Source organism: Malus sylvestris, chromosome 3, assembly GCF_916048215.2.
Source record: "Malus sylvestris chromosome 3, drMalSylv7.2, whole genome shotgun sequence".
NCBI lineage: Eukaryota > Viridiplantae > Streptophyta > Magnoliopsida > Rosales > Rosaceae > Malus > Malus sylvestris.
The window spans coordinates 43,463-71,084 of record NC_062262.1 but is presented as its reverse complement, the minus strand read 5'-3'; the positions used below and the strand labels follow the sequence as shown (position 1 = coordinate 71,084).

At 37.5% G+C, this 27,622-nt stretch overlaps 1 protein-coding gene across 3 annotated transcripts; it reads right to left on the bottom strand.

The window, feature by feature from the left end:
* LOC126615115 (TATA-binding protein-associated factor BTAF1-like) lies at nt 1-27,622 on the bottom strand. 3 transcript variants are annotated; one of them, XM_050282861.1, is made up of 30 exons: nt 27,479-27,622; nt 27,023-27,321; nt 26,762-26,856; nt 25,362-25,576; nt 25,190-25,244; nt 24,367-24,448; nt 21,722-22,041; nt 20,891-20,999; nt 20,105-20,684; nt 19,784-19,916; nt 19,604-19,672; nt 15,770-15,981; nt 14,825-15,056; nt 13,881-14,054; nt 12,793-13,218; nt 12,260-12,703; nt 11,931-12,050; nt 11,369-11,848; nt 5,176-5,714; nt 4,293-4,782; nt 4,142-4,210; nt 3,143-3,247; nt 2,593-2,820; nt 2,241-2,504; nt 2,089-2,138; nt 1,601-1,710; nt 1,437-1,519; nt 932-1,144; nt 518-728; nt 1-434 (listed from the first exon to the last, which is right to left on the bottom strand). In XM_050282861.1, exons 2-29 carry the CDS (start codon nt 27,069-27,071, stop codon nt 558-560), a joined length of 6,117 nt encoding a protein of 2,038 aa, XP_050138818.1. In that variant the 5' UTR covers nt 27,072-27,321; nt 27,479-27,622; the 3' UTR covers nt 1-434; nt 518-557. The 3 variants fall into 3 exon arrangements, with proteins under 3 accessions (XP_050138818.1, XP_050138817.1, XP_050138819.1); XM_050282860.1 differs by having other exon boundaries at nt 1-728; XM_050282862.1 differs by lacking the exons at nt 24,367-24,448; nt 25,190-25,244; nt 25,362-25,576; ... (1 more) ...; nt 27,023-27,321; nt 27,479-27,622 and having other exon boundaries at nt 1-728; nt 20,891-21,007; nt 21,722-21,867.

The window sequence follows — 27,622 nt, the reverse complement described above, 5'->3', positions numbered from 1 at the left end:
TCCTATTAATGTGATATTTAATTTAAACAATGTGGTGAATTAAGTGTATCCCAATACCATGGCAGAGAATTTCTAAACCTAGAAATCATTTATAGGCAGCTTTAGACTAGTCACCTTTGTGACATAAGTGGTGCCTTACGTTGCCTTCAACCATGCCTTGTTTACACCTTGTAAAGGCATATATGCTTTTTGTTCAAACAAACAAAAACAAAAAAACAAAAAAAACAAAAGCATATATGCTTTTGGTCGTTGATTGTCACTGCATGCTTGTTCATGCCCTTCCTTTAGCATGCCTTTGCAAGATATGCTTGCTCATGTCTTTGCAAATCCCATGGAAATGGTATGCTTGTTTGTTCTTTGCCTTTTCCATGACTTTGCAAGGCACGGTAATGACAGGCTTTGGAACCACTCATGCAACTCTTGCCCTCAACGTCCTGAAATTATAACGATATGGGAGAACTCTAATGAAAAGGAAGGAGTACGCCTTGAGCTACAATGTCAAAATTTGGGTCCTTACATGATGCAGAAATATACTGTACAGAGTCGTAAGCTTCGCATCAACCATCAAGCTTTGCCAAGAAGTTACTGAGATTGTATTCTTCGGTGTACTGTGATTGATCCCACAACTCCTCCAGCCCACCAAGAATTGCTTTCAACCCCTTTCCAGTGCCCATTAATTTCATATCTCCATCAAATTTTCCATCAGGATGCTTTAATATAGAAGTTCCCTAGGAAACAAACAAATAGTTGAAACTTGTCATTGACATCAACTAAGAACTTGCAGCAGACACATAACAATTCAATTAGAATTTGTATTAGCTTCTGTAAATGTGTGCAGCATCCAAAAGAACCACAAGAAAAACAATAACATGGTTATCATATAGGTTCAACATCGGCAAGAACATGCAGATGATAGACCAGCCAGCAATACCTTTTTAGATGTTTCTGCAGTAGCAAATAGATCAAGCAGTTGGTCTGTGTTCATGGTTTTCATACTAGCATTTTCAGCATTAATGACTGCATTAGCTACTGAAAGCTTAAACTTTTGCAAGCTCATAACTTTCTCTTCGAGAGTGCCACGCATAATAAGGCGATGGACATTGACAACTTTTTTCTGACCTAATCTGTGTGCTCTGTCCATTGCCTGCAAGTGATAAAAAAAAAGGTAAATAACAATGAATAATGCTGAGCAATTAGGGAGCTTCACTGAATTTCATCTCAGAGATCTTTTATTGAAAACTAGACTTGAAATATGGCAGCTGGTCTCTATCCAATTTCAAGAAAAGATGACGAGCAATTAGGGAGCTTTATTGAAGTTCATCAGAGAGATCTTTTCCTGAACACTAGACATGAAATGTGACAGATGGCCTATGATTCCAATTTCAAGAGATGAAATTTAGACTCCTTAGAGGATAAAGACAGCAAAAGACAGTCACCTGATGGTCCCGCATGGGGTTCCAGTCATGCTCCATGAAAACGAGTGTGTCTGCAGATGTCAGGTTCAAGCCCAGCCCACCAACTGCGGAAAGTGATTCAATTTTAGACTTAGTAACACTCTTGACTGTGAATCTAGTACGCAAGCAAAGGATAAAAAGCCAACCATGGGTTGTGAGTAGCAGAACATCGATTGTAGGATCCGAATTGAAAGCTTTGACAATATCAAAACGTTTTTCAGGTTCAACTGACCCATCCAGCCGCAAGTAGGTTACACTGCTTTCAAGCAACATGTAAGACCATTAGATCATTATACTATACTATACAAGAGGACAAACATTGTGAAAGCAATTGCACAAGTTCACTATACTAGAGGATGATTCTTTTACAGTTACACCCACCATATCTAATAATTTATTTGTCACATGTACTCAACCCACTGATTTCTGGCATATTAATTTTTCTAGGTCCAACAAAACAGATTTCTAACTGAAATATTTAAAACTCATGTAATACTGTTACTTATCAGAATTGTGGGTCAAGATTATGAGAGAATCAACACTAGAATAACTTTCCACTCCAAAACAGTCTTTCATAAAATTAGGAGACTTAAGCAACTAACACAGATGCATGATAGAGGTTCAGGAGACCAACCTCTTCATATGAGTGAGAAACAAGTCTCTTTCTATTAAGTCCAGAAATGCCTGCATGAGAAGGCATTGCACATTAAAAACCATGAATGTAAGCTAAGCACAGGTAGTTTAAAACAGAATTAACTGAATAAGTCAAACATAAACGAACAATACTTTATGTTGAGCAAATATCAAGACTCTGTGCTGCCCCACACTTATGGCACCTTCAGAACTAGAAGCATCAACACCTATTCCACACTCTTCAAGAATCTCCTGAAGAGCAACTAGTTTGGGAGAGTGGTATGGTTTGTGCAATTCTGAAACTGTATCAGAGCCTCCCGGTAGTAGCTCTGACAACAGGCATGCAATTGAATCAGGGACCTTTTCTCCAAGAACAAGCAATGGGTGACTGCAAAGTTTAAGCAAGTACTGAAGTGCCTGAAACAAGAACAAGTAACATCCATTCAATGATAGGAGCATACTGAAGCAAAAGAGAATTAAATACAAAAATAAATAACAAAATTACCTGAAAAACATGGGATGAAGCTCTAGGTGATTCACTACGCCCTCCTGTATCTGCTGACTCATTTTGTTTTACAATACTTGAGATCTCTTGTCTCACATGTGACCCAGAAAACTGTTCATACAATTTCAATTGTACAGGGCTCAGGTCACAGAACCTGTCCTGAATAATTTTCTCGGGAAGATCAGACAAGACTTCATCTTTTGTTCGACGGAGGAGGAAAGGCATGACCTATTTGACAGAATATTTTTTAGTTAGAAAAGTACAACAATTTCTGCACAACTCTTATCACTTTTGCCAACAGTAAGTACTAAGCCAGCTAATTTCACCAGAAAAGAATCTCAGTGAACAATTTGCACTCTTTAAAATTCCAGAACTTGGAATGCACGGAAAATTTCATATATACTTGTAAAAGTTTGACCATTGTATTATTTTTCACATCAGTTTCCAGTGAGTTTGCAAGGTCAACTACCAAGGGGTCAAACATCAAGTAGCACAATTTTTTTAAGAAGTTTAATTTGCATAAAAAACAATAAAAAGGAAGGAAATTTACCTGCTTGTGCAATGCTTCCATCGCAAGTGCACCTGCTTCAGCATCCTTGGCAGAGCACTTAGGATCTCTGGCTGCCACCAGTGGTTTTCCATAAGCAGCTTGGAACTGCCCAAATAACGTTGAAACAACAGATTTATTTATTTATCAAATCAGACTGACAATCATCCAGGGAAATGCGTACACAGAATGTACATGCATCTAAAATTTTCAAGAGATTAGCAAATCATGAAAGAGGAATTATAATCACTTAAACTGACAATGGAAACTATCCAAACATGTAGTTGATTACGAGAAAGACACAGAATTTAAAATAATATTATTTTCTGATAGATGATGTTCATCTTCATCATACCAGACTCTTTAGTAACTTTATAAGTACACCCTTAACAGAAAGAAAACACAATGTAAGTTACACTCTAAAAATAATTGTACGCTCTTACTAACCCTCATTCTAGACTTTTAAGTGTGAAATCAGAGTAGTTTATCTCTTGATTATGTTATTCTCCAATTTGGAGGATATATATAGCAATACAAACTATCTCGATCAAGTATGAAACCAAATACAATAAGTCAAATAATATGAATCCTATGAATCTACTGCCTCCAATCTACATTTATTCTATAGAATCAACTCTTTTATTTATACGAGATTTCTTGTTCAAACTTTAGTCAAGAGTTCTGCTTCAACTCATGTCAGCCAACACTTTATCAGTAGTCTTTGTAGACCAAAGTTACAAAAATGGATGCTCACAGCCTCTGCTCCCAGAAAGCAGGGTTTAAGATTTTTCCAAATTAATCTATTTGAGTTCCTGTAAAGATTTATGTGGGTATCTATCAGAAAAATATTTATGTGGGTTTAGCCTGAAAGCCACCATTTGTTTTCAGAGTTTGTTTTTATGTTTACTTCTATAAGATAATTTTATCTGCCACATAAAAAGATTCAAATAAAGAAAACCAACAAAAGAATATAATATATAACAGAAGAAGGCTAAAACACACCTGCCTCTCTGTTCCAAGAAAGCCGGGCATTAGGAAATCAAAAAGGGACCACAAATCCATGACGTTATTCTACAACAAACAGTAGGTTCCTTTTCAGAAGAAAATAGAAAATCAGTTTTAAGGTAATTTCATGAATCAGTGAAAGACCAACCTGGATTGGTGTTCCACTCAATATCAAACGATGCTGGGCTTTCAATTGCTTCACTGAAAGTGTAATTTTCGACTTTGCATTCTTGATCACATGTCCTTCATCTAAGATACAATAGTTCCAGAGAAGCTTCCCAAGATAATCAATATCTTTGCGAACCACATCATATGATGTTATTATCACATTATGCTTTTCAAAATGTTCTCGAAGAGAAATGCGCTCTTGAGCAGAACCAACATATTGGAGTGTAGATATTATGGAAAGATCAATGTACTTCTCTATCTCAAAGGCCCAATGTCCAACAAGTGTTGATGGGCAAATAATTAAAGATGATGGAGGATTGCCGTCATTCAAAGTTCGATGCTCAACTATATCAGAAGCCACAATAGCAGATGCTTGAAGTGTCTTACCAAGACCCATATCATCACATAAGATTCCATGAAGCTTGAAACGTTTTAAAAAGGCTAACCAATTTATGCCTTCCTGTTGATACCTATAACCAAAAGGATCTGTTAGGAACCAGAATGTTGATGCAGTACAAAGTCAAACCAATTTATACATAACAGTAAGCCCTAAAAAATAGAGTGCTTCTATATCCACCCAACTAACAGTCAACCTCGGCAACCAAACTTCTAAGTGACTACCAGTAAGATATCCAACAATCGAGATGTATTTCCCCTCTTCTGCAATTCTAACCAGTATACATTATAAACATGGGTTTAGAATATTGCTACGCATCACGAATAAACTAGGCACAAACATAATTAAAAATGTCCCCAGTTCATTTAGAATTGTAGTCTTAGCTGTTGCAAAGATAAATATCAAGTCAAGTTTAAAAGTTTTAGGCTTAGCTACGACTTCATTCAAGATTAAGTATTTTAGCTACCTTCTCAGTGTCACTTTCAGTTCAGTACAAAGCTTGTAATCATCAATATGGGAGTTGTCAAGTAGTTGCTCCAGAAATGTTGCATCTTCTGCACTTCTGGAGAAACCTTCAGTTAGTCCAACAGGTGGAGGGAGGCCCCGTGTGAGTGGAAGAAGAGGTACAAGGGCAGCAAAGCTGCGAGTCACACTCTGTCTGACAGACTGATCACAATCACTCATACACCTTAGAAGAGGGACAACTAAGAAAGGAGCATATGGAACCAGCTCCACACCCAGTCCTTGGACAAGCAAACTAATAAGCATGCCTGCACCTTGTCTGGCATCAACAGATGTCATATCCCCTAACATGGGTATGACATTTTCAATTACAGCTCCCATCACATGCATTTCCATTGACTTGGCCATTGTGGTGATGCATCTAGAGGAAGCCAATCTAACAGCAGCATGGGAATGGTGAACACACTTAAATATGTATGGGAGAAGGGTGAGTAGTTTTGGTTTCAGATCCTCATTTAGCATTGGAGCAATAGAACGTACTACCTGCAAATTTTGAGACAAAATTTAGGTTTCAAGTATGTAGGTCCACAAATTTTGATGGCTTACCATTTGTAATGCAATAACTCATGTTAGAATCTCAAATTCCTAAAAATGTTATGTCCTAATTTACAATCAAGTAAAGGTAGATAGTTCAGAACTAGAAAAAAAACCCAAAGAAAAGATCAATACATCTAAATTGTTATGGATAAAATAGACATTAGCAGCTAATGCAACAGGGTGAGCCAAATAGTTAGAAACAAAGCATGAACAAAAGAACTTCTGATAAGATTGGGTTAGTCTTTATTTTTTAACCTTTGGCCTTAAGAAAAATAAGGAGTCAAGAAATTAAGGATGGCCATTATTAACCACGAAATTACTACAAGCACAAAACCATTTGAGAATTGAGTGAAGCAGCTTCAAGTTGCCATGTTGAGTAAAGATGGATGTGCTTCTTAAATTTATCTTCCCCTTTTCTTCTAGTTCTCTGATTTTATTATTTTAAAATCCACTCCTCTTTTTATTTTTTTGGGTCAATACACACTTAATATTTTAGACAGTAGAAAAAATTTTAAAAAGGAAAAGGTAAAACAAATTGCATGAGCTTCCAGTTTTCATTCCACATACCCACAACATCTCAGTTCATGTAATTACTTTTCCTTAATTCTGAAACCCTGATTGGTCTTTGTGTTGTTATTTCGACTCCCCTTTGGATCTTGTTCTTTGATGCATCCGGCAATAGACTCAACTTAGCAATTGAGGATAACTAGAAACACACAAGATTTATACTTGTTCGGCAGAACTTCTGCCTACGTACAATTGTGATTTCTTTGGGTACAGAAAGCACAACTTCTTTGATTAATAATCGAGTATACAATACTTTTGCAAACCCTAGAACTAACAAAAGACGAACCAAATCCTAACAATCTCCACCTTGGTGAATCTAACCAAGTTTGGACTGTTGCACCCCAAAGTATCCTTTTTTTTGGTGAACAGGGGGTGAAGACACCCCAAACCAAACTCAAGTATATTCGACCATTCTTGAAGCAGCTCGGAAACTTCAAGTACCCTCACCTAGGCAAACTTATTCTTGCCTCATTAAACCTCAAGTGAGGAGGTGATCCACCTTAATCAATCGACTAGATTGATCAAGTTCAAGCAATGCTAAAATTCCTTGGCTGACACTATCTTGGTATGAAAATATATGCCATTGTTGTCCGTATGAACCTTTTCAACCCAAATCTCCTTGGACTCCACCCAATCCTGCATTCTGTGATACCTCACTTCATGTGCTTTGATCTTCCATAAAAAAACCAGATTATTTGCCAAGTGAATTGCACTTTGATTGTCACATTTAAGCTTCATGTAATCCTGAGTGATTCCCAATTGGCTCACCAAACCACCAAGCCAAATTGCTTCCTTTCCAACTTCAGCCAAAGCAATGTACTACGCTCATGTGGTCCACAAAGCTACAATTGGTTGCAGTAGTGCCTTCCAACCTTCTCTTGTCCAAGTCCCCTACATAGTCGGCATCAACACATCCCATTGCACATCTTAGGCAGCCCATGACATTAGCATAGGGCACCTTCTCCATCACCTGTTTCTCTTTTTTGAACTTAGACCACGTTTGGTATTGCTTTTTTCCACAAAAAAATTGCTCTCTTCAATGTTAAGCCATGAAAAAGTGTTCGATAAAACTAAAATATCATGCTTGTTTTAAAAGCAATGGAGTCTAGACAACAGTTTTTAAAGCAGTTTGTAGGTTGCTTTTAAAGGCTACTTTAAAAAAAGCAAAGTTGAGCCTTTTATGAATATTTTCAAACCCTGTAACACCCTCATAAATTTTAAAATGACATTGTTTAACCTCTTACACTCGTTTTATCCTTTGGAGAACAAAGTAATGGCCACTACATACTGCCACAAACATTAACCTTACACCACCACCGCCGTTTCCACCACCGTTGTTGCTACCACCATACCACCACCACCGTTGCCGCCATCAAAACCACCACCAGCGCTATTTCAACCGCTACCATTGCCACCACCATCACCGCCATTGTGCCGTCACTGCCACCATCACAACAGCCGCCCATTGCCACTACTGTTGTTGTTGCCGCCCCAACCACTATTGTTACCTCTACACCCCAACAACCACACCCACTATTAGTACTGCCACCATACCCCCACTTTAGGACATTGTTGCCTGCTTAATCTGAATTGAGCCGCCAAAGGTGTCGAAACTATCCTTTGCTTCTAGCATATTGAACTTCTCAAGAACCTTTTGAATATACTTGGCTTCTGATATCCAAAGCATACTACCGGTCCTATCTCTCTGAATTTCCATGGCAAGGATTTTTTATGCAACACCTAGATTATTCAAGTCAAACTCCTTGCTCAACATCTTCTTTAAGTCTTGAACTCAGACTTGTCTTGACAAGCAATTAGAATGTTATCCACATATAGCAACAGCTATACGAACATCCCATCTTGAAATACATGATAGTACACAACAGTCATATAAGCATCTCTAAAATTAATTTTCAGCACAAGGGAGTCAAACCTCTTGTACCACTGCCTTAGAGACTACTTCAGGCTATACAAGGACTTCCTAAGCCAACACGCTAGGTTCTCTTTCCCATACTCGACAAACCCTTCTGGTTGAGCCAAGAAAATCATCTCCTCTAGACCCTCATAGAGAAACGCAGTCTTCACATCCATTTGCTCAATCTCTCTGCCATGTTGTGCTGCCATTCGTAAAAGCAATCTGATAAAAGTATGATTGACCACGGGTGAAAGGACTTCATCATAGTTCACCCTTTCCTTCTGTGAGTACCCCTTTGTCACGAACCTTGTTTTGAATTTCATGGCATCTTGTTCATGTAATCCTTTTTTCCTATACATCCACTTGCATCCAACTAGCTTTCTATCATTGGGCTTCGGAACCAACTCTCAAACAGAGTTCTTGAACAGAGTATTTCTTCTGTCATAGCACTTATCCAATTATCTCATTCATCACTTGCTATAGTTTCTTGATAAGTAGTTATCTCCTTGACTAATGTTAAAAGCATAATCAACTTCGTCTTGGTCAATCAAACCCAAACTTGTTAGGTTACTTCTTGTTTCGAATGGGTTTGCAAGTGCCATGCATCTCTAGAATGTAGGTAAAATGTGGGTTGGAATTTGAACCCCTTGGGATATTTGAGCGAATTAGAGTGTTTGCAACATGCCTTGTTTCTTGCTCTACCTGATTCCTACCTGGTGATGATGTTGATGCTCTTCTTCTTCCTCAGGATTATCAAATTCGAATCCTTGCTCAATTGGCTCCACTTGAGCTTCATCTTCCCCTGGTCTGATGAATGGAATTCTTGTTGCTTCTTCTTCAGCATCATTCTTCTTCTCTCCAATGATCTTGACTTTGTTGAGAAGCATCGTTTCTGCACTCCTAATCAAGTAACTTGCATGATTAATCAAGTAACTTTCTGCACTCCAATCTTGCATGAAATCTCATGCTTCTCTCTTTCCACCAAAGTTCTATTTATTCTCTCAACAACTTCGTTTTGTTAGAGATTCTTCTTTACTATGAAGTGCCTCATGATGCCTTTCTGCTTACAATTATCAACAAACTCCTTGCTTGCATGCTCACCTCCATTGTCGCTTCCCATGTACTTGATCATTCTTCCAATTTGATTCTCGGTTTCTATCTTCCATTCCGAGAACTTTGCAAAAAACCTCGGATTTCTCTTTCATAAATAAACCCAAAATTTTCTAGGAAAATCATCTATAAAAAGGTCGTACCCAGTGCACAAGGCTCCCGCTTTACGCAGGGTCTGGGAGAGGTGAATGTCGGCTAGCCTTACCCCCATTTATGGAGAGACTGCTCCCAAGTCTCGAACCCGAGACCTACCGCTCATGGGCAAAGGCACTTGCCATCGCACCAAGTGCGACCTCTAGGAAAATCATCTATAAAAGTAACAAAATACCTAAAGCCACCTAGGATTTAGTTGGCGCAAGATCCAAACATTTAAGTGAATATAGTTGAGTTGCTCCTTGCTTATTTACACTGGTACTTGCGAACAATACCTTTCTTTGCTTCTTGAGAACGCAATTCACAAAAACCCAGCTTGCAATTAGACATCCCTTCTTGCAACCTTCTTTTAGAAGGCCTACTGACGCTCCAGTTCGAAGATGTGACTACGGGATAGAGGTTCAAGGCCGAAGGGGTAGAGGAAGACCTAGGAAAACTTTGAAAGAGACCCTAAGAAAAGACTTAGAGTACTTGGATCTAACGGAGGACATGACACAAAACTGAGCGCAATGGCGTTCTAGGATTCAGATAGCCGACCCCACTTAGTGGGAAAAGGCTTTGTTGTTGGATTTCGACCTACCCTTATTGATGTTCTTTTCTTCCTTCGTCTTTGCCTGCCCCCTCTCCTTTCCTTTGACATAAAGGCCTTGAGAACTTTTAGCTATATCATCTAGTTTAGCATATCACTGAAGAGCTTGAATTACGTCCTCAAGATGTAGGGACTCCTCTCCGAACATTAAAGTTATTCGAAAGTGCTTGAAAGACGAGGGTAGAGACCTTAGCAAGATGATAGCCATATCATCATCTTTGTCAATTTCTTCGACATCCTTCTTCTAGTCAAAGCCCAAATAATTCATCCTTGAGAAATAGTTTATTGGACATGGTTTTGTCAACTTCTCCAACTTGTCTCATGCTTTCTTAGCAGTTATCGTTTCTGTCATGTGGGACCTGAATAATTTTGTGAGATGAATCTCGATGGAACTGTTCGCCTTCTTGAGAATCTTGGTCTATGTCGGTTTTGTCATGGCCTTTGGCTTCTCACCAAAGGGTACATCATCCAACTCTTGTTGTATCAGTACGTTCTTCATCATCCCTTCCTAGTCTATGAAGTCATACTTGCCATCGCATAGCATCTTGAACCGATCTCTTGATATTTGTTGTTATTTTGACTCCCCTCCAGATCTTGTTCTTTGATGTATCCGACAATAGACTAAACTTATCAAATAGGGATAACTAGAAACATACAAGATTTATCCTAATTATGCAGAACTTTTGTCTACATCCAGTTGTGACCACGGCTTCTTTGATTAATAAAGTACTTCGCAAACCCTAGAAGTAAACCCTATCTTCTCTCGGCTGTCTCTGTTTTCTGCTAGCTTTTCAGCCCTTATCCCACCCTATTTATAAGTATAAGGTGCGGTTTACACTCCTATAATCTAATTAGGTATCCTAATCTATTTGGGATAGGAAAGCACACTTGCATTCCTATTATGTTTCTGCTTTTAGGATTCCTAATCTAATTGTACAAGAAAACTTAATTCTTTCTTAATCCTTGTAGGAAAAGAATATGTGCACCTTCAGCTTTCCTAATACAATCCTAAGCAAAAGAGGACACCTAACAAAAGACAAACCAAATCCTAACACTCTGGTCCCTTATCTTTATTAGTGGTCTTGAATCCCATCATTTTAAAGTAACAAAAGAGCTTTAAATTAATAGACTGAATTTTCATATTTGTAACACCTTTTGACATTTAATGATGCATATGCACTATCATACGCAAAAATATTTGTACTGAATGCAGTCACAAGATTTAATATAAGTAAAATAACCAACTAAATCAAGGATGATAAGAACCTGGATATTATTTATCAAGATCTGGGGATCCTTCACAGATTCTAGAGTTTGTGTAATTTTCTTTTCATCTGCAGGATTAAGGGGCTCAATACTACTAGGCTTAAGCACTTCAGTGAGGCAATCCCATAGTTTTGGAAGCTTATCAAACAATGAAGCACCAAACCTCACACAAAGATGCCTCAAGGCAAGTTCAGAGCCTCGTCTGCTAATAAAGCCTTCAACCTTTGAGCGGTCTTCGTTACCAGCCAGAATGACCTTTGATTTCTGCTTACCAGTATTTGTCCCAAAAGATAGGAGATCTTGGTCATCAATAATATCTATGGAACAGATGACTGCAGCTTGAGGTGTTTCTCTAGGATCCACACATGTTAAATTACATATATTCTTAATTAACTTATCATTTGGGCTTCGGCTACGTGAAATACAATGAGAAATAAGCTCTGCAAGTGCCTCAGCTGCCTTCTCTTGTAGTATTTCCTCCTTCCAAAGAGATTTAAGACATATCAGATTAAATAACTAAGCAACCATAGAATTAAGAAAACAATTATATATAGGAGGTTACCTGTTCTCTTTTGATAGAAGCCATCAAAGGCAGAATAATTGGATTTAGTCGTTCAGGGAGCTCTGACATCCAAACAACAGAAGCAGCAACAAGAGAAGAGACAGTAACATGCAGATTGCTCTGCAGATTGTTGCAGAATGTAATAGTGAGCAAAAGGTAACGACTCAAATATAATTATAGAAATGGGGAATAACAAAACCCTTAATAAAAATGAAAAATGTCGACACTGCTCCAAGAATTCCATAAAATAAAATAAAAAATAAGAAGTATCCTTCAGCCTATCACTTAAAGAAGCATTTCAAAAATATGCAATTATGTCCCACAATTACCTGAACACATTTTAAATATCCACAAGTTGTCAAAAGTCGTCGTTTTGCTGACTCTATATCGTCAACAATGTGCCTTTCCAAAGAATCATTTCCCCCAATATCATTACACAACATTGGAAGTTTTGATGCAAAATTAATTGCATTGTCCACGTTCAACCTTTCCAAGTCAATTTTGGTAGTAGACAACAAACTCTGAAACATACCCGATGATTGAATAGCATTTAACAACTGACTAGCCTCACAACGCATCTTACAATACGTTCTTGAAAGCTCAGCATAAGGAAGACAAGGATCGTTTGTAGGGAAACCAGGTTCAGAGCATGCCAAGAAATCCAACATCAAATGTTTGAGATGGTTCAGAAAACCTGGCATAACTCCAGCGTTTTCAAACACATCTGCACTTTTAATCTCTTTGAACCAAGAAAGAAGAACCATAGATGCCACCTGATTGCATATGAGTAATGATTAAATATACCAATACTAAAAGAGGAAGGGGATGATGGTGGAAACTTGCATTTGAAATCAAATGGTACCTGCCGCTGGACACCAGATAAAGAGGTAAATGCTTTAGTCAGTGGATCGATTACATACTGCATTGAACCTTCATGCAATCTAGAAGCAAAAACTCCCAATGCAGCTGCAGTAACCACTCTGGTACGCATAACAGACATTTCAACATCCGCACCAACAACTATCTGAACATTATTGGTTGAAGCATCTCCACCTTTTTCCTCCGGAATGGATCCCTTCGAAGATTCCAACCCAATGTTTCTACAAGACTCATTTACAAGATTCACAGCTCTCATTTTAGCTGCTGCTTTAAAATGACTCTTTCGTGGGAGAGCAACAGGCCAAAACATTTTTGTAGAATCTAATGCTGATCCATACGGAGTAGTTGCAAGTCCTATCCAAGAGGACATATATGACCTTGCAGCAATTTCCAAGTCACCTAATGGACACTGGTATAACAGCCGGTTTTGGGGTGGGGGGAGAGTGTTAGAACGAGCATAAATTTTTACAAATAAGAATCAATAAAATGTAACCAAAAGCAAGAAACAGAAAGCAAGAGCAAAGGCATCAAATCAAGAAAATTAAGCAAGACAGGAATAGATACTACTGCTGGTAATCATTACAAGTTCGGACAATTAAGAACAACTGATATATATATATATATATTTTTTTTTTAAAAGAAACATTTATCATAACAAAAATTCACAATCAGTGATCAAGAAGCCGACCAGAATCCAGAGACAAAAAGGAAATTAACAGAGATCTACAGCAGCCACATAGAAAACTATGATAGAAACACCATAGCTGCCTTCCAACGAGTATGAAAGGATGAGCAAACATGGAAATACGTGGCGTGTCAATTGCATATATAAATGTAGAAATGCGGAAAACAATATCCAGGTAAAAGGAAAGGAGAGTTCATAAGAGGCTTAGATTATTTGTGTCTCCAAATAAAAGTCCCACAGTCACGCTAATGCGAGACCAGGTGACATTTTCATATCTTCTTCTTGTTAACAAAAAACAAAATCAAGAAGCAGGATAACTACATCTTCAACGAGAAGAAATAAACAGAAGTACAATTAAAACCATTCATTATCACAAAGTAAAGAACCTGAACAAGGAGCCCCCAAACTCTCTCTGAACGTTTCAAAATTTCGTCATTTGATTCAAGCAGTAAATTCTGAAAAACAATCCGAAGGGTATCACCCAAGATAAAAGAAGGCCAAAATGAAGTACTCGAAGACTCAGAGAGACTCCTTTTGTATCCTGCTTCAAGTAGTCGTTCCTGCAAATGAAAATGCATAGTAGAGAATTAACTGTACATCAACATATTACAGGCATGCAAACATATAATTACGCATACACCCTCCCACCCAAACAAACATGTATATATGCATACTTAAGAACATCTGAACCATGATCCACAAGTAAGCATTTTATAAATGTCACGTACGAAATAGTACCAATAAAATAATTACATGTTTAAACACAAGAAAATATAACATTAGATAGATGGTAATGGAAAAATCACATCACTTGTGGTGGGACAACAGGAATAAACTGGCTTTGCTAATAATGCTATTGTTAGCTATGTTCACTCAGATACCAGACCAAAAGTCAATGCAAGTCACATTCTGGTCAATGGGGATTGGCAGCATCTTGCTAGATCCGATCAGCTTCTCATTTGTAATGGTTGTCTTGTTGTCCAATGAACATAATTAAAGGTCAAAATGTGGTGCGCACATCAGGAAATCTGGTTTCTTAAATAGTTACAACACTCCCAAAGCCAATAGGGGTGCCTTTGCTGAAGTGGCGAGGGTGAAACTGCCTTGATTTATGCATTGAATCATAGGCATGCTTTCATAACTTGGTTGCCGGTCAATATACATTAACAGATTTTTTGTTTTGGGCCTTTTTATTTCTTGCTCAAAACAAGACGCTTGTAGTGACAAAAGACAAAATGAATAAAGACTTTAATATAGAATTTATATATTTTTTTTAAAATGGTTGAAAATTGGATAACAAAACAACAGAGCCAAGAGAAGAGAAGTTTACCAACGTGCGGATAGCTGAATAACGAACTGATGTGATACTATGCCTCATAAAGGGCCACAATCGCGGTGCAAGTGTTGATAACATGAAAGGATTATCTTGCGAAATTAATCCTTCTCCCGTATCATCAATGCTACCCAATTCATTCAAATCAATCTCTTGTGATGTCAATGCCTCAAAAATCTTAGGAATCATGTCTTCCTGGGAATAGATTTCCGCCAAAAGATTCATTACGCTGCAAAACCAATATCCACGATTGAAAGGACTAAGATTCTATTTTGACAAAAGTTGGTTATAAGTTATATATCAGATTTTCACTATATTTACAAGCGTGTGATACCTCTTAAGCGGATAAGAATGTGCCAATAAGAATCTTTCTAATCACTTACAGTGCAGATTAAAATACAACTGCTTATTAAGTTTTTTTTTTTTTTTCTATTAACATGCAAGTGTAACACAAACTTTATAACAATAATTGAGAAGCACAAAACATATGGACAACAAATCTGAAATCCGAGATGCACATACAAACTGAAGAAGACAAACTAAATTCCCCATATCAAGCTGATGTGTGTCAAAAGGCTAATCTTTTTTTTTTTCCACATAATTTATCACACCATATCATTTAGGGAAATTGCCGTATGTAACACCAGATGGCAAAGTTTTTCCAAAAATACCATCTTTCTGAAATCAATGCACAAATACCACCTATAAATATTTATAACAACCTCTGTTCTCCCTTTTCTCTCCAATTTTCCAAATCTTCCTCCTACCCCATCCTTTCTCTCCTCTTTGTTCGGTGAAGTGAGTGCGCACAAGACTTTCCTTATTTGTGTGCAAGACATCAATTATCTCATGAGGCATATTACCTTGAGAAGACTATGATGCATATATTAATAGAAAACAAAAAGACAAATTGACTACAAAATAATTAACAAACAAGTGTACCTGCTAGTGGATGGACTTAAATCATCCAAATCAAGTAATATATCCCAAAGCAACATCACTATAGAATGCAAAGTTTCACCCTTTAAAGCAACAATAGCAGCTGAGGTAGGTATCAAAGCATCTGCAGCTACTGCTCGAACATCATCATCGGGGTCCTCCAGGCCAGCTTTACATGCAGACAGGACCCGGTCAAGCAAATCATGAAGCATCTCCTGGTGTCATAAAAAGAAACATTTTTATAAAGAAACGATTGTATTAAGATCAAAAGAAAAAACAAAGAGGTTGGTCCAAAAGACCAAACCAGAAAAAAGAAAACAAACACGACTTAGAAAGCAAAAACATAGAAAACACCGATTACAAACAAACGCATAAAAGCCATCAGAGAAAAGCCGCCTTCCAGTCTAGAAGACTAAGCACAAAAAGAAGGGAACTTAAACGAAAAGCTCCCAGTACTGTTCACTTTAACGAAAAACCACGTTTTTACACTAAAAAGTCAATCATGGTACTATTCACTTTACCCTTTATTTTGTCCTTATCCTTAAAACTCAAAGTTTTCAAGCCCCTTTCATTAGTGTTCCTTGAAAAGAATCATAGAAACTATAAAATGTGATTGACAAGAATCATAAAATGCAAAAAGAAACAACCAAACCAAAATGAGAGACGCTTATTCACAGATAAGCCTACGCATTGTGTTAAATCCACTGAGAATCTCAACAGGAGGGCTGGGTCAAGTGATGAGGATAGATTTTGCTTCACAAGTAAAGTAAAAAAGGAAACGGGTACATCATATCTCTCCCTCAATCCTCTTGAGGCACTCAACCTACCAATAATCACGGAGAAGTTAACCAAACTCAAGCAACAACTAATCATCTCCTACCAAACCCTATTCATTTCAAACGCATGATGTAAAAAGGCCAATCAACATGGCCGTAAATTTTATCAAACTTGATTCTAAAGACATATCCTTCCTTCTTAGCATCCACAATTCCTCAATCACCTCAATAGGCGTGGTGAAGCTTCATCCAAACTTGTTTTCCAATGAGGATAAACCGAAGCCAACACTTTTAGGTATGGTGGGAGTCCAACTCGTGAACAGAAAGCAGCTGGTTGAAAAGCCCATTAAGGAGGAGGTTAAGAAAAAATTTGTTTTTAATGAAACAAAGACAAAAACATGGTTGTAGATGGTTTTCCATAAGCAGCGTTTCAGCAATGTTGGGCAATTATGAAACTGGACTTCATGATAGTATTACAGAGGTCTACACCCCATTTTGCCCGAATTGGTGCAAAACTGGAAAACAGAAGCGGTTTTCCACACGGCTTGCTTATAGTGCAGGGGTAGGATCAGTAAATGGAAATTCTCTGAGATTGAATTTCCTTCCATCCACTCTTCCCAAAGTGAGCAAATTGCATGTAGAGATCTGCAGGGGCTCATAGTTTATTGATTGAAACGTACTGCTCATAACGGTTATATTATAGGTTCGAGCCCTACTAAGCCTACCACCCCCTTCTCTGCACCCGATACAAGGCAGTCAAAGTCCTCACCACCCTGCAGATCTCAATCTAGTCAGTGACAGCACCTGGAACCGCACACCATCCGCTGCCCATTCTATAACAAAAATTTGGGTTCCTTGAGAAACTTTAGATGCAGTGTTGGTGGGTTGCAACTTTTGTGGACTGCTAGTCAAATTTGATTGTGCTCCTCCCCATTGTTTATTTTTTATTTTTGACAAGAAACGGAACTTTTATTAACAGTAGTTACATCAAACAGATAAGAAATTCACCATCTAAAATACTAGCCGAAACCTCTCAAGGACAAATTTACAAAAATCAAAACTGAACCAAAACTCAATTATAGCTGCTAACACATCCATAGAGAATAGTCCTCATTCGTCACTCAAGCCCAAAGAGCTGCCCAACATTTAACTCTATCCCATAGTTCATCTACTCCCACTCCCTTATAGTCCTCAAAGATTCTTCTATTACACTCCAACCAAATGTTCCAACAAACTACCAACACCAAACTGCCCCCACAAAGTTTTAGCTTTCTTCCCCCTACCTAGATCCTAGAGCCTCCAACTTGGTGCTTAGAAGCTCAAAGCATCCCTTTGGAATAACCCAGCTAGCTCTAAATTCCTTAAACTTCCAACCACAGCTTTGCTGTATGCAATAAGAACAAAGTAGAAAAACAAGATTGACGCTCTCCTCCGATGATTTACACAGACAACACCACCGTCGCTTTTAAGTATTGACCTTCCCAATAGCCACTTACCACGCAAGGACTTCAATTTTTGGAGCCCTCCCCATTTTTTATATTCTGCTTACTACTTTTATTAATACATATATTCTATTTCTTACCAAAGAAAAAAAACAATTCCTTAAACATACCCATTAGAAACTGTGGATCAAATATAATTGTCCATATTACAGTGCCTTAAGTGGAAGCTCTTCAATAAAATAAAATAAAAAGTGGAGCCCTCCCCAAATTTCACCAAGATGTTTTGAGATGAAACCTCACATCTGGATGGGGCAATGGACTGTAGGTCCGTGACACAACCCAAACTTGGACCTAAGCAGGGAGGTAAGGGAAATATTGATGCAACTTGGGAAGGGCCGAAAGAAGTGGTTCACAAACAAGTGGAACCAGATCCCACAGTTTAGGCTGGGACACTAGGCTCATTATTATCTTTGAGGTGGCGCAGCCATAGGGTCAGATGGCTAAACCCAATAGGTGGAGCAGACTCGAGAAAATCTTAATGCGATAATGATACCTAGGGACCAATCAATCCTCAAGATGGAGTTGCCCGTGAGATTTTCCAGCAAATTGGGATGATGATACCTAGGGATGGACGGTTATGATAATTCAATAGGACTTGAACGAGGAATTGTGATTTGATCCAAGGTGGAGAATGTAAGGAATGGTGTATTAAATAAAATTGTCCCATATTACAGAAGTGAATGTCCATACTAGGGTATATTAAGAATGAGGTCTTCCTAATATACATTGAGGACTTTTGAGATAAAATTTCAGATAGATGGGTCCATAAAGCCTGACCCGACCAAATAATGGACTTAGGCGGTAAAGTTAGGGATAATAACGATGCAAACCGGGGGAGCAGCCACCAATAGACACTGCAACCCATCTTTCCTTTAAGAGTAATGGAAATTATACCAGTTGCGCTGTGCATACCTCACACTAAAATACATAAAAATAAACCTATGGCTCATTATCAGTAAATTAGAACAAACACCATGACAACAATAAGTGTTATAAACAAACACTTAACAGGGCTAAATTGGAGGGGTCAAAAACCCCTTGGCTATCCACTTACCATGTTCTAATTGATTATTACTTGTGAACTTCCCTTGGTGCCCTTCTCTCATCGCAAAATCAGCAGGCTGTTTTCTAAAGTTTGAGTTTGAAGTGTGAGCGTAATGTTATCAAGGGCTTACATGTGAGAAACCCTTTATTTATTTGCATGTCATTTCTTTAAGGAAATTTAAAAGGATGCAAAAAATCCATCAAGAAAAAGAATCTATGGATTCCATATAGATCCTGTTTGTTTATTCATTTACAGATCGAAAAGAAATGTTCAAACATCCAAATATTACTTAATACCTCAACTTCTAAATACCTGAAGTACAAAGAATCACCACAAAAACTATTATCCGCATCATAAAACTTTGAGCTCTATATTATGGAAAATAGTAAAAAAAAAAATAACACATGACACATCAAACAACACATTGTTTCATTTAGTAATGTCCAAAATATGCATGGTACTCCAGCAAATCGCAAATTATCTCAAAATACTGCAAACAGAAACAAATACTTACCTGCCTCACAGCAACTAGATACTTAATACCCAATAGGCTTCCATGACGAATTTCCCATTCTGGTCTACACTGAACAAATCAAAATATCAGAAGCATAAATACCACAAAAACCAGTAATAACAACCAAGTGGAACCAATATACAGCACTAAAAGCATGGCAATGCCATAGCTGACATTTACCTGCATCTTCAGCAAGATGTTCAGTGTTTCATGAACTAAAGTGGGATGCATGTATTTGAACACAACACCCAATGCTTGAGCACAGGTTTCACGTACTGGAGCAACTACCTGATCAGAGACATAATCTCCAAAACTGTACCCATAATAAACAGAAAAAAAAATAAAAAATTATTTTATCATATGGAGATGCATGGAGTTTCACACTAACATCCACATAATTTAGAACTAAGCAAATTAATAAATTAGCATGCCTACTTTTTGTTTTTTTTAATTCTTTTGGATAAAAGGCAGACTTGACTGAAAAGAAAAAAAAAGTCATACCGGTCTAGTGACAAGACACACAAGAAACGAATTGCACAATCTTGAAGAAATTCACAATTTTTAAGCCATGAATGCCTAGCCAGTTTAACCAAGTTCATCATATCACTATTTTCAGAGAGCCTTTTCAGCACATCCATTTTCTGAAAGGATCCCTTATTGTCAGACTGGGCCTTTAACTCAGTTGTCTGAGCTGGTTGCTCACATGGCTCCACCTTAACAGAGCTAACATGAAGTTGACCATTAACCTGCCCAGAAGGCGACTTACAACTGCTGTCTTCTACCTGTATACTGACATCAAAATCCCCACTCTTGCTGGTAGAGACCATAGTATCCATAAATGGAGATGTAACATCTTCAAACTTTGGTTTTTTCAGTTCTGGTTCAGATTCATCAATAGGAACTTGCGTATTCCAATCAATCTCTCTGTCTCTCTTCATTGTAGATGACGTGCATTTATTTTCTAATTCCACAAACATTGCACCCTCCAGGCTCAAGTCAGGCATAAATACTCCAGCAGAAGCACCTTGATGGGTTAAAATTTCTCTCAAAGCCATCACGCTACCATGGCGTACCTCCCAAACTTGGAAAACAAAAAATTAAAAACAATATTGTAAGACTAAATATCACTTAAAAGCAATTATAAAAGCATATTATCAATATATATATATATATATATATAGATACATATATACACATAGATAGATGAAGAAAAACAGGACAGCCACTTAAAGGCTACACTGAGAAGGCAGCCTAAGCCCTGCTAGAAATAAAATAATAGAAGCCAACCTGGATCAAACATATCTAGGATTAGTTCCTCAACGAAGCTATGAAAAGGCCACCGCCCTTCTCCATCATGTTCAACTTTTTCTTCGTGATTATCAAGGTCCAAAAATTCCTGCATAGCTAATAAACATTAAATGCAGAAACTTATTCCCCACAAAGGCGAAACTAGTGAGAAGGAAGAAACCAAATTTATTCTGCAACAGAACAATGGTTAGGAAATTTACACCTGAATATCATAAGATGTGAAACCTCTTAAAACAATAGCAAATGCGAAAATGAATAATTCAATAGCATGTAGAGATCAGCCTTTAAAATCTTGTGAAACCTAGTATCAAATCCCAAACAAACCAGTGCATCAATAACCTATAGCTAGTAGAAGAGTAAACCTTCAAGTTGAAAACTTTTGAGCTATCATAAGCTCATAACCAAATTATTCCTATACAAATGTCATTTAAATCATTGATGAACTATGATAATACATAAATAACTAATTATATTTCCTCGTTTCTTCGCCCCTATAATCATCCCCTTCATGATCCTTATCTCCCCTTAACAAGGCTTAATTATATATAAAAAACTTAAATGATAATTCAAGCAACCTTATCATGAAAACTGCATGCAAAATTTATCCAACAAATACAGCGTGTCCCTCAATTGCCTACTCTTGAAGTTTACTCCACAAACTTTTTCAATGACACTCCTTCAAAATATATATTATTCAACACTTCATATTTTATTACAACCAATTAAGAAGCGTTTGTATGAAATGGCATACAACATTCACATCAGCTAGTACCAAAAAAAAATAATAATAATCAGTAGGCAACCTAGTACCTTATTAGTCCCGAATGAGTCAGGACATGCCCCCTTTGGTGGTATATTTTGAGCACATGACACCTCCACATCCCCATCCTCAGACCAACCTTTTGACTGGTCTTTCGAAGTGATTTTTGCTTTTCGTTTTAAAAGATTCAATTCCCTGGGACTTGGCCTTTTTGATAAGACACTAGGAACCATATTTGCAACTAATTGCTGAATACTATGTGATGTATAAACTCTTGGATTAGTCCCATTCCCATGCGAGTTGTGTAAAATAAGGTCTTCATCTTTTATCATATCATTCACATCCATGAACCGCTCACATATATCCAAACCTGTATAATAAACAGAGAGATTTCTATTAGACCCAAGAGATTGAATTGCAAGTTAGCACACCATAATTAATGTTCACAATGACTACATTACCGATAAAATAAAACACCACTAACTACATATTCTGGTATTTAACAATGGTCTTCCCCCCTGTTGAGAATATCGCGTTTAAGAATGGGAAAAACAGAACAAACACGGGAAGTCGAAAACAAAATAACCAAGACAAATAACACCGAGAATTAACGTGGTTTGGCCATATGTGCCTAAGTCCACGGGACAACAACAATCTTTCACTATATCAATAATGAGTACAACCAATAATCTTGCCAAGTCTCTAGAATAGGCTTGACGAAAAAACCTAAAAGAACAAGAACAAGAACAAGAAATACACTTACTCTTTTCTTTGCTCTTGCACACACCTTACCCTTACAATATTCTCTCAGTCTAATCCCTTGAGTGGTATACAAAATATTGTTTTGCTCCCAAATTCAAAACCAGTGCAATAGCCCCTTTATATAGACAAAATAAAGGTCTTCTTCAACAAGGATTATTAATCCTAATTGGAATCTAGTTATGAATCCTTCTCCAATTGAGAAACTAACTCCAAATGGGAAAACAATTTAAATTGGGTACAATTGAGAAAACCACTCTAATTAAGAAAACCACTCCAATTGGGAAAACCACTCAATCTTCTAAGTCTATAATTCCTAATAGACTTAGGACAACTCATCATGGCTGGAACATGGGCTGGAAAAACCCAACACCCTCTTGGTACAGCACTGCATGGATTAGCAAAACGGTGAGTGATCTAACATATCAAGACTTTTGGCTTCATTGTATCCATCTATATCAGTACGATATAGAGAATAAAGCTAAGGTTTGTCAGTTGGGTTATGCCCAGAGATTGTTCTTTTATATTAAAGAACCATAAATTACCTGGAAATGGGAAGAAGAAAGCCAAGGTTTTATGGTATCAGCGATTTTGGGCAACATCAATGGAAAGAAATAGGCTGATCTTTGAGGACCTCACAGACAGCAGGAATAAAGAGTTATGGGATAAAGACCGTAATGGTCGTCATTATGGGCTTCCGTTTCCTGAGTTTAGAGATTGTTCTTTTTCAGATATCTGGCTTAACCGAAAAGCTGCTAATTGTTAATTTTATGGAGTTTCGTAGAGGTGTTGAGTTTAGGGTGATCATGCTCACGTTTCTGCTTTTTTTTACTTTATGGACATCTAGTCTGCTCATGAAATTTATTGTTTAAGCATTAAGATTTCGCCTCCTTTCAGAAGAGGGAAGAGGGACTGGACAGCTGTTGTATTCTAGCTGTATAGTTTATATTGGAGTGAGATAGAGTAGGCTTGCAATGTATCAGCTTTGCTCATGCGGTGATTTGGGTCCATACGATGGAGAATTGGAGATAAACAGAAGGATCTTTGACAATTTTCTTGAGTTGGTTTCATGGAGCTCTGGGAAAGGACTCTGTTTATGGCTGTTCTTTGAACTTGATTCCTCAGAGTTCATGGGAATTTCATTTTCTTTGCTTCGGCTTGACTGGAAGGTGGCTGTCCTATAACGGTTTTAGGTCTTTTCCCAGCTGTTTGTGCTGGGTGGTTTTTTTTTCTGTGTGTTTCAGAGTTAGTCCTCGACCGACCTCTTTATTGTTTTTCTTCTTTTTAATACCCATATCACATATCAGAGAAAAAACAAAAGAAAAAAACTCCAGATTTTAGCCCAAGATCAAAAAGAAAACCCAACACTAAGTGGGTCGGCTGTATGAATCCACCTAAAAAAGAAAACACATTAAGGAAAAAAATTCCACATTAAAAATCATAATCTGGTGTGTGGGGAGGGGAGTACATGGTCATTGGCTTGCAGGTGGGATTTTGGTGATAGTTCCAATGGGTGGGTGGGTGAATGACATTTGGGTGGTGGTGTGTGTTTGCTAGACAGAGAAAGGTGGGCCCCACTATGCCATGTGGCAGCCAACAAAAGGCCACAACAAGGCCAAACTCAGCAATAAGGAATATGAATCATCAGATATGCAGTTCAGATACATGTCTCCAATCCAATGATAGCTAAACTTATTCTCAAGTGGACAGTGTCTAGTGATTGTCTTTTCCCATCCAATCACTAGAAAACATAATGGTTCAAAGAGCCAATCATCTTATCAGTATTAGTAGATTGAACTTTAAAAATTAACCATTACACTCTCCCCAACAATCATACACTGTCCACGCTACAAAGACAACAACCTAAAGGGGATTTATCTTTTTTCCTTTTTGGCCCCGGTATATTATCAGTGCAAAAAACTAAACTATTACTAACCTAAACGACGTCGAAGTGTTTGTTTCTGTCGAGCCAGTTTCTCCCTCGGGCTCTTCATATGATCATTTGCAACATCATACTCCTGTTCCAAAAAAGAAAGCATCCATTATAAAGAAGAAATGAAGACTCAGACAAAGCATATTTTTTTCAATCAGAAAAAAAAAAAAAAAAAAGAAACATAATCAAAAGCTCACAAAAAAATTAACCAAATTAGGCCATCCTCTTGCACAAACAAGCATCTGCAATTCAAAAGGCAGTATCCACAATTCTCTATATCTTTTATAAGAAGCCGAGATGTTCTTTAAAATCAGAAAAGTGATCCGTTCAAGAATTATTAAACTGTGTCAGCCTTTTTAATATATCACTTAATCAGACCACTTATCCATTCATTTTATGAAGCCATAGATCACCATAGATCACCTAGCACAATCAATGAGCAACATAATTCCTTTTAGAAATTTAGATATGAATAATCATTAAAATAGATTAAACAAACATAAAATAAAATAGGGAGAGAAGAACTATAACTCCATCTCTGATCTCTTTATTTTGTTTTAATATATCTTGCGTCTAAAATGTGGCACAGATACATAAATAAATAGTTAAAAATGGCTAGACTGGTCTGTTAATGTTTCCCACAATTATCTTGTCGTAAACACGAACAAACATTAACACACACATAAATGATAGAATTGCACATTGACATGGACAATTTAAAGAAACTGCCTATTTAAATTACATAATCAAAAAGTGAAATTTAGACATCTTCCCTCTTCACATAAGTGCAATTATGTCAACAAACATACAATAGACACTGCATTACCTGTCCCCCAGATGCAAACAGAGCACCAAACTCCAAAACCTTTTTGAGATCAAAGCTGTTAACAAAATTCAAAGTTAGATAAACAGCCATGTCTCCAAGAAAACTCGTGTATTCACAGGCACAAATCAAAAGCCAACCAAACAAGAGCATTACAAGTGTACAATAATCCCACCTTCTAAATGACGTGCCAGCAACGTTAGAATCAAAAATAGGGAAGGCAACCATATCTTCAATAGAACCAGATATCCCAGCATCAGCCACCTTCGATTTAATACAAGTAAAGAGTTCAATCAAAGAGGTGTGCTTCACATTCTCAGCAATAGCCCCAACAGCATGAGCGGCAGCAACCCTTGTATCCCAGTTTTTGCTACGAAGATATTGGGAGACCTAACCTCGCAAGTTACATAAGTTAAAGACAAATTTTTTCACAAAAAAGAAATTAATAAATTCAAAATGGAATATGTAAGAAACAAAAATCTACCCTACAACAGAAACTGACATAAAACTTTTTACATCAAACAAACCAACCATAGGCCAGAGCATCTATCAACAAAAACCAAAACAAAGAGAAAGTTATACAACAGTTAATGAGAAATCGGTTTCATATATTTTTCTTTCTTTTGAGAGGAAACGCAAAAATCATGGCAGTCAGTTTTAACTCACAGTTGAATAACAGATGAAAGGAATAAATGCAGATGCGTTGTGTTATTCAAAATGGCTGGGACAGGTTTTGAGGTTTTGTGGTATTTCACATTCTCTTAGTAGTTCGTGTACAATAGAGATGCTACTGTTGAAGTTCGTGTATATTCTCTTAGTAGTTCGTGTACAGTTTGGCATGACTTTGGGTTAGCTGTCCTTTAATAAATGTTTCTTTTTTATTTCGGATTCCTGACAAAAGAGATGCTACTGTTGAAGTTTATATTTAATATAAGGCTCTTGTTTAAGCACATTGAAAATAACTTAACTTTACTTGGTGGTGAATGTATAAAGAAAGTGGGAAGCTAAATTTTCTTGTAAGACACTAAAGTTGTAAATTTGCTGGTTTATTGGTGTTGTGCGCTAAAGTTGTACATCTATTTGGTATCCATTGTGTTGTGCGCTCAATAGAGTTGTACATTTGTTGGTTTGTTGGAAGGGCTGATGCCACAATCATAAGAATAGCAAATTTTGCGTGAAAGGCACTACCAGACATTTGGAGGTATTTGAAATTAATATATAGGGTTAAAAATACTTTTACTTAGAAATTTATATTAGTGGATGTTAGCTCTTAGCAGCCCTCGTATTCTTTCTTGGATTTCTATCTTTTCATTACCATATATCAGACCTTAACCGGTTTCTCCCTATCTTGAATGAAAACGGAAAAAAGTGAAGCTCTACCTAGCTCTCTAAAAACAAAAAATGGCGAACATGTTTAAGCTTAGTCACCAGAGAAATGAAGTAGTTGAAATGTTGATTTTCGAATAAAACTCAACTTCTTCATTGGTTTAGTTACATTTTCAAGGCAGCAAAGATGCAGATGATATAGTGTGCATGGTGTAACTGCACGAAAGCCACCGTGGAAGTCAGTAGTACCTTTTTCAACAGAGAGCTCAAGTCCTGAGGATGCGCTTTGGCAATGTCCCCTATCTGCCGAGCAGCTGTAAATCTGGTCGCTTGGGTTGAACCAGCTATCAGGATTGGGTTAAAGAAAAAGTCAGTTTGAAACTTTGAAACCAAAGAATTGGGAGATTGAGGAAAGGGGGTGATCCGTAACCAAACTAAACAACATGCATTCAACAACAATTTAATTTAATACAGCTGAAAATATAAGCAAAGGAAAAGGTTGAAGGATACTGTCCAAGAGAGTGAGGAGGCGGTGGAGACGAGAGGACTGCTGGGCCATAATAGATCATCCCAACTCTTCTTTCCTCGGTGCCAACAATCTAAGTACTAGTAATAAATAATAGTAGTAACGCTGTAAACTCTCTTCTTCTTCGTTGCCGTCGCTTTCAACAAGTGAGGTCAATGGAACCAAGATATACAATCTTCAGAGTTTTTTTTCCATTACAGAGGAGAACGTGTTTCAGTCCAGACACCAAATGCGTTCCCGACGACCGTGTTTCAGTCCAGACACCAAATGCGTCAGATGGCTTCTGCAAATCCGCACAATTTTTGAAGATTTCAGATAATTTTGAAAAAAAATTAAGCAAACCAAGAGGAAGAGGGCAAAGCAAGTGCGAAAGCATTAGATCGAGCCAGCAATAAGCAATCAGCACCAGAGGAGGCGATGGCACCGGCAAGACGACTTACCTGAACAAGTGCAAGATAAGGCAGCCTAGTGTCTCTCCTTCCTTCTTCCACGGTGGCCTTGGTTTCTTCCCCAACCGCGTTTACGGCGACTGCTAATGGTTTTAATTTTTTTTAATTCCTTTATTTTTCCGTTGGCTTAGTAGA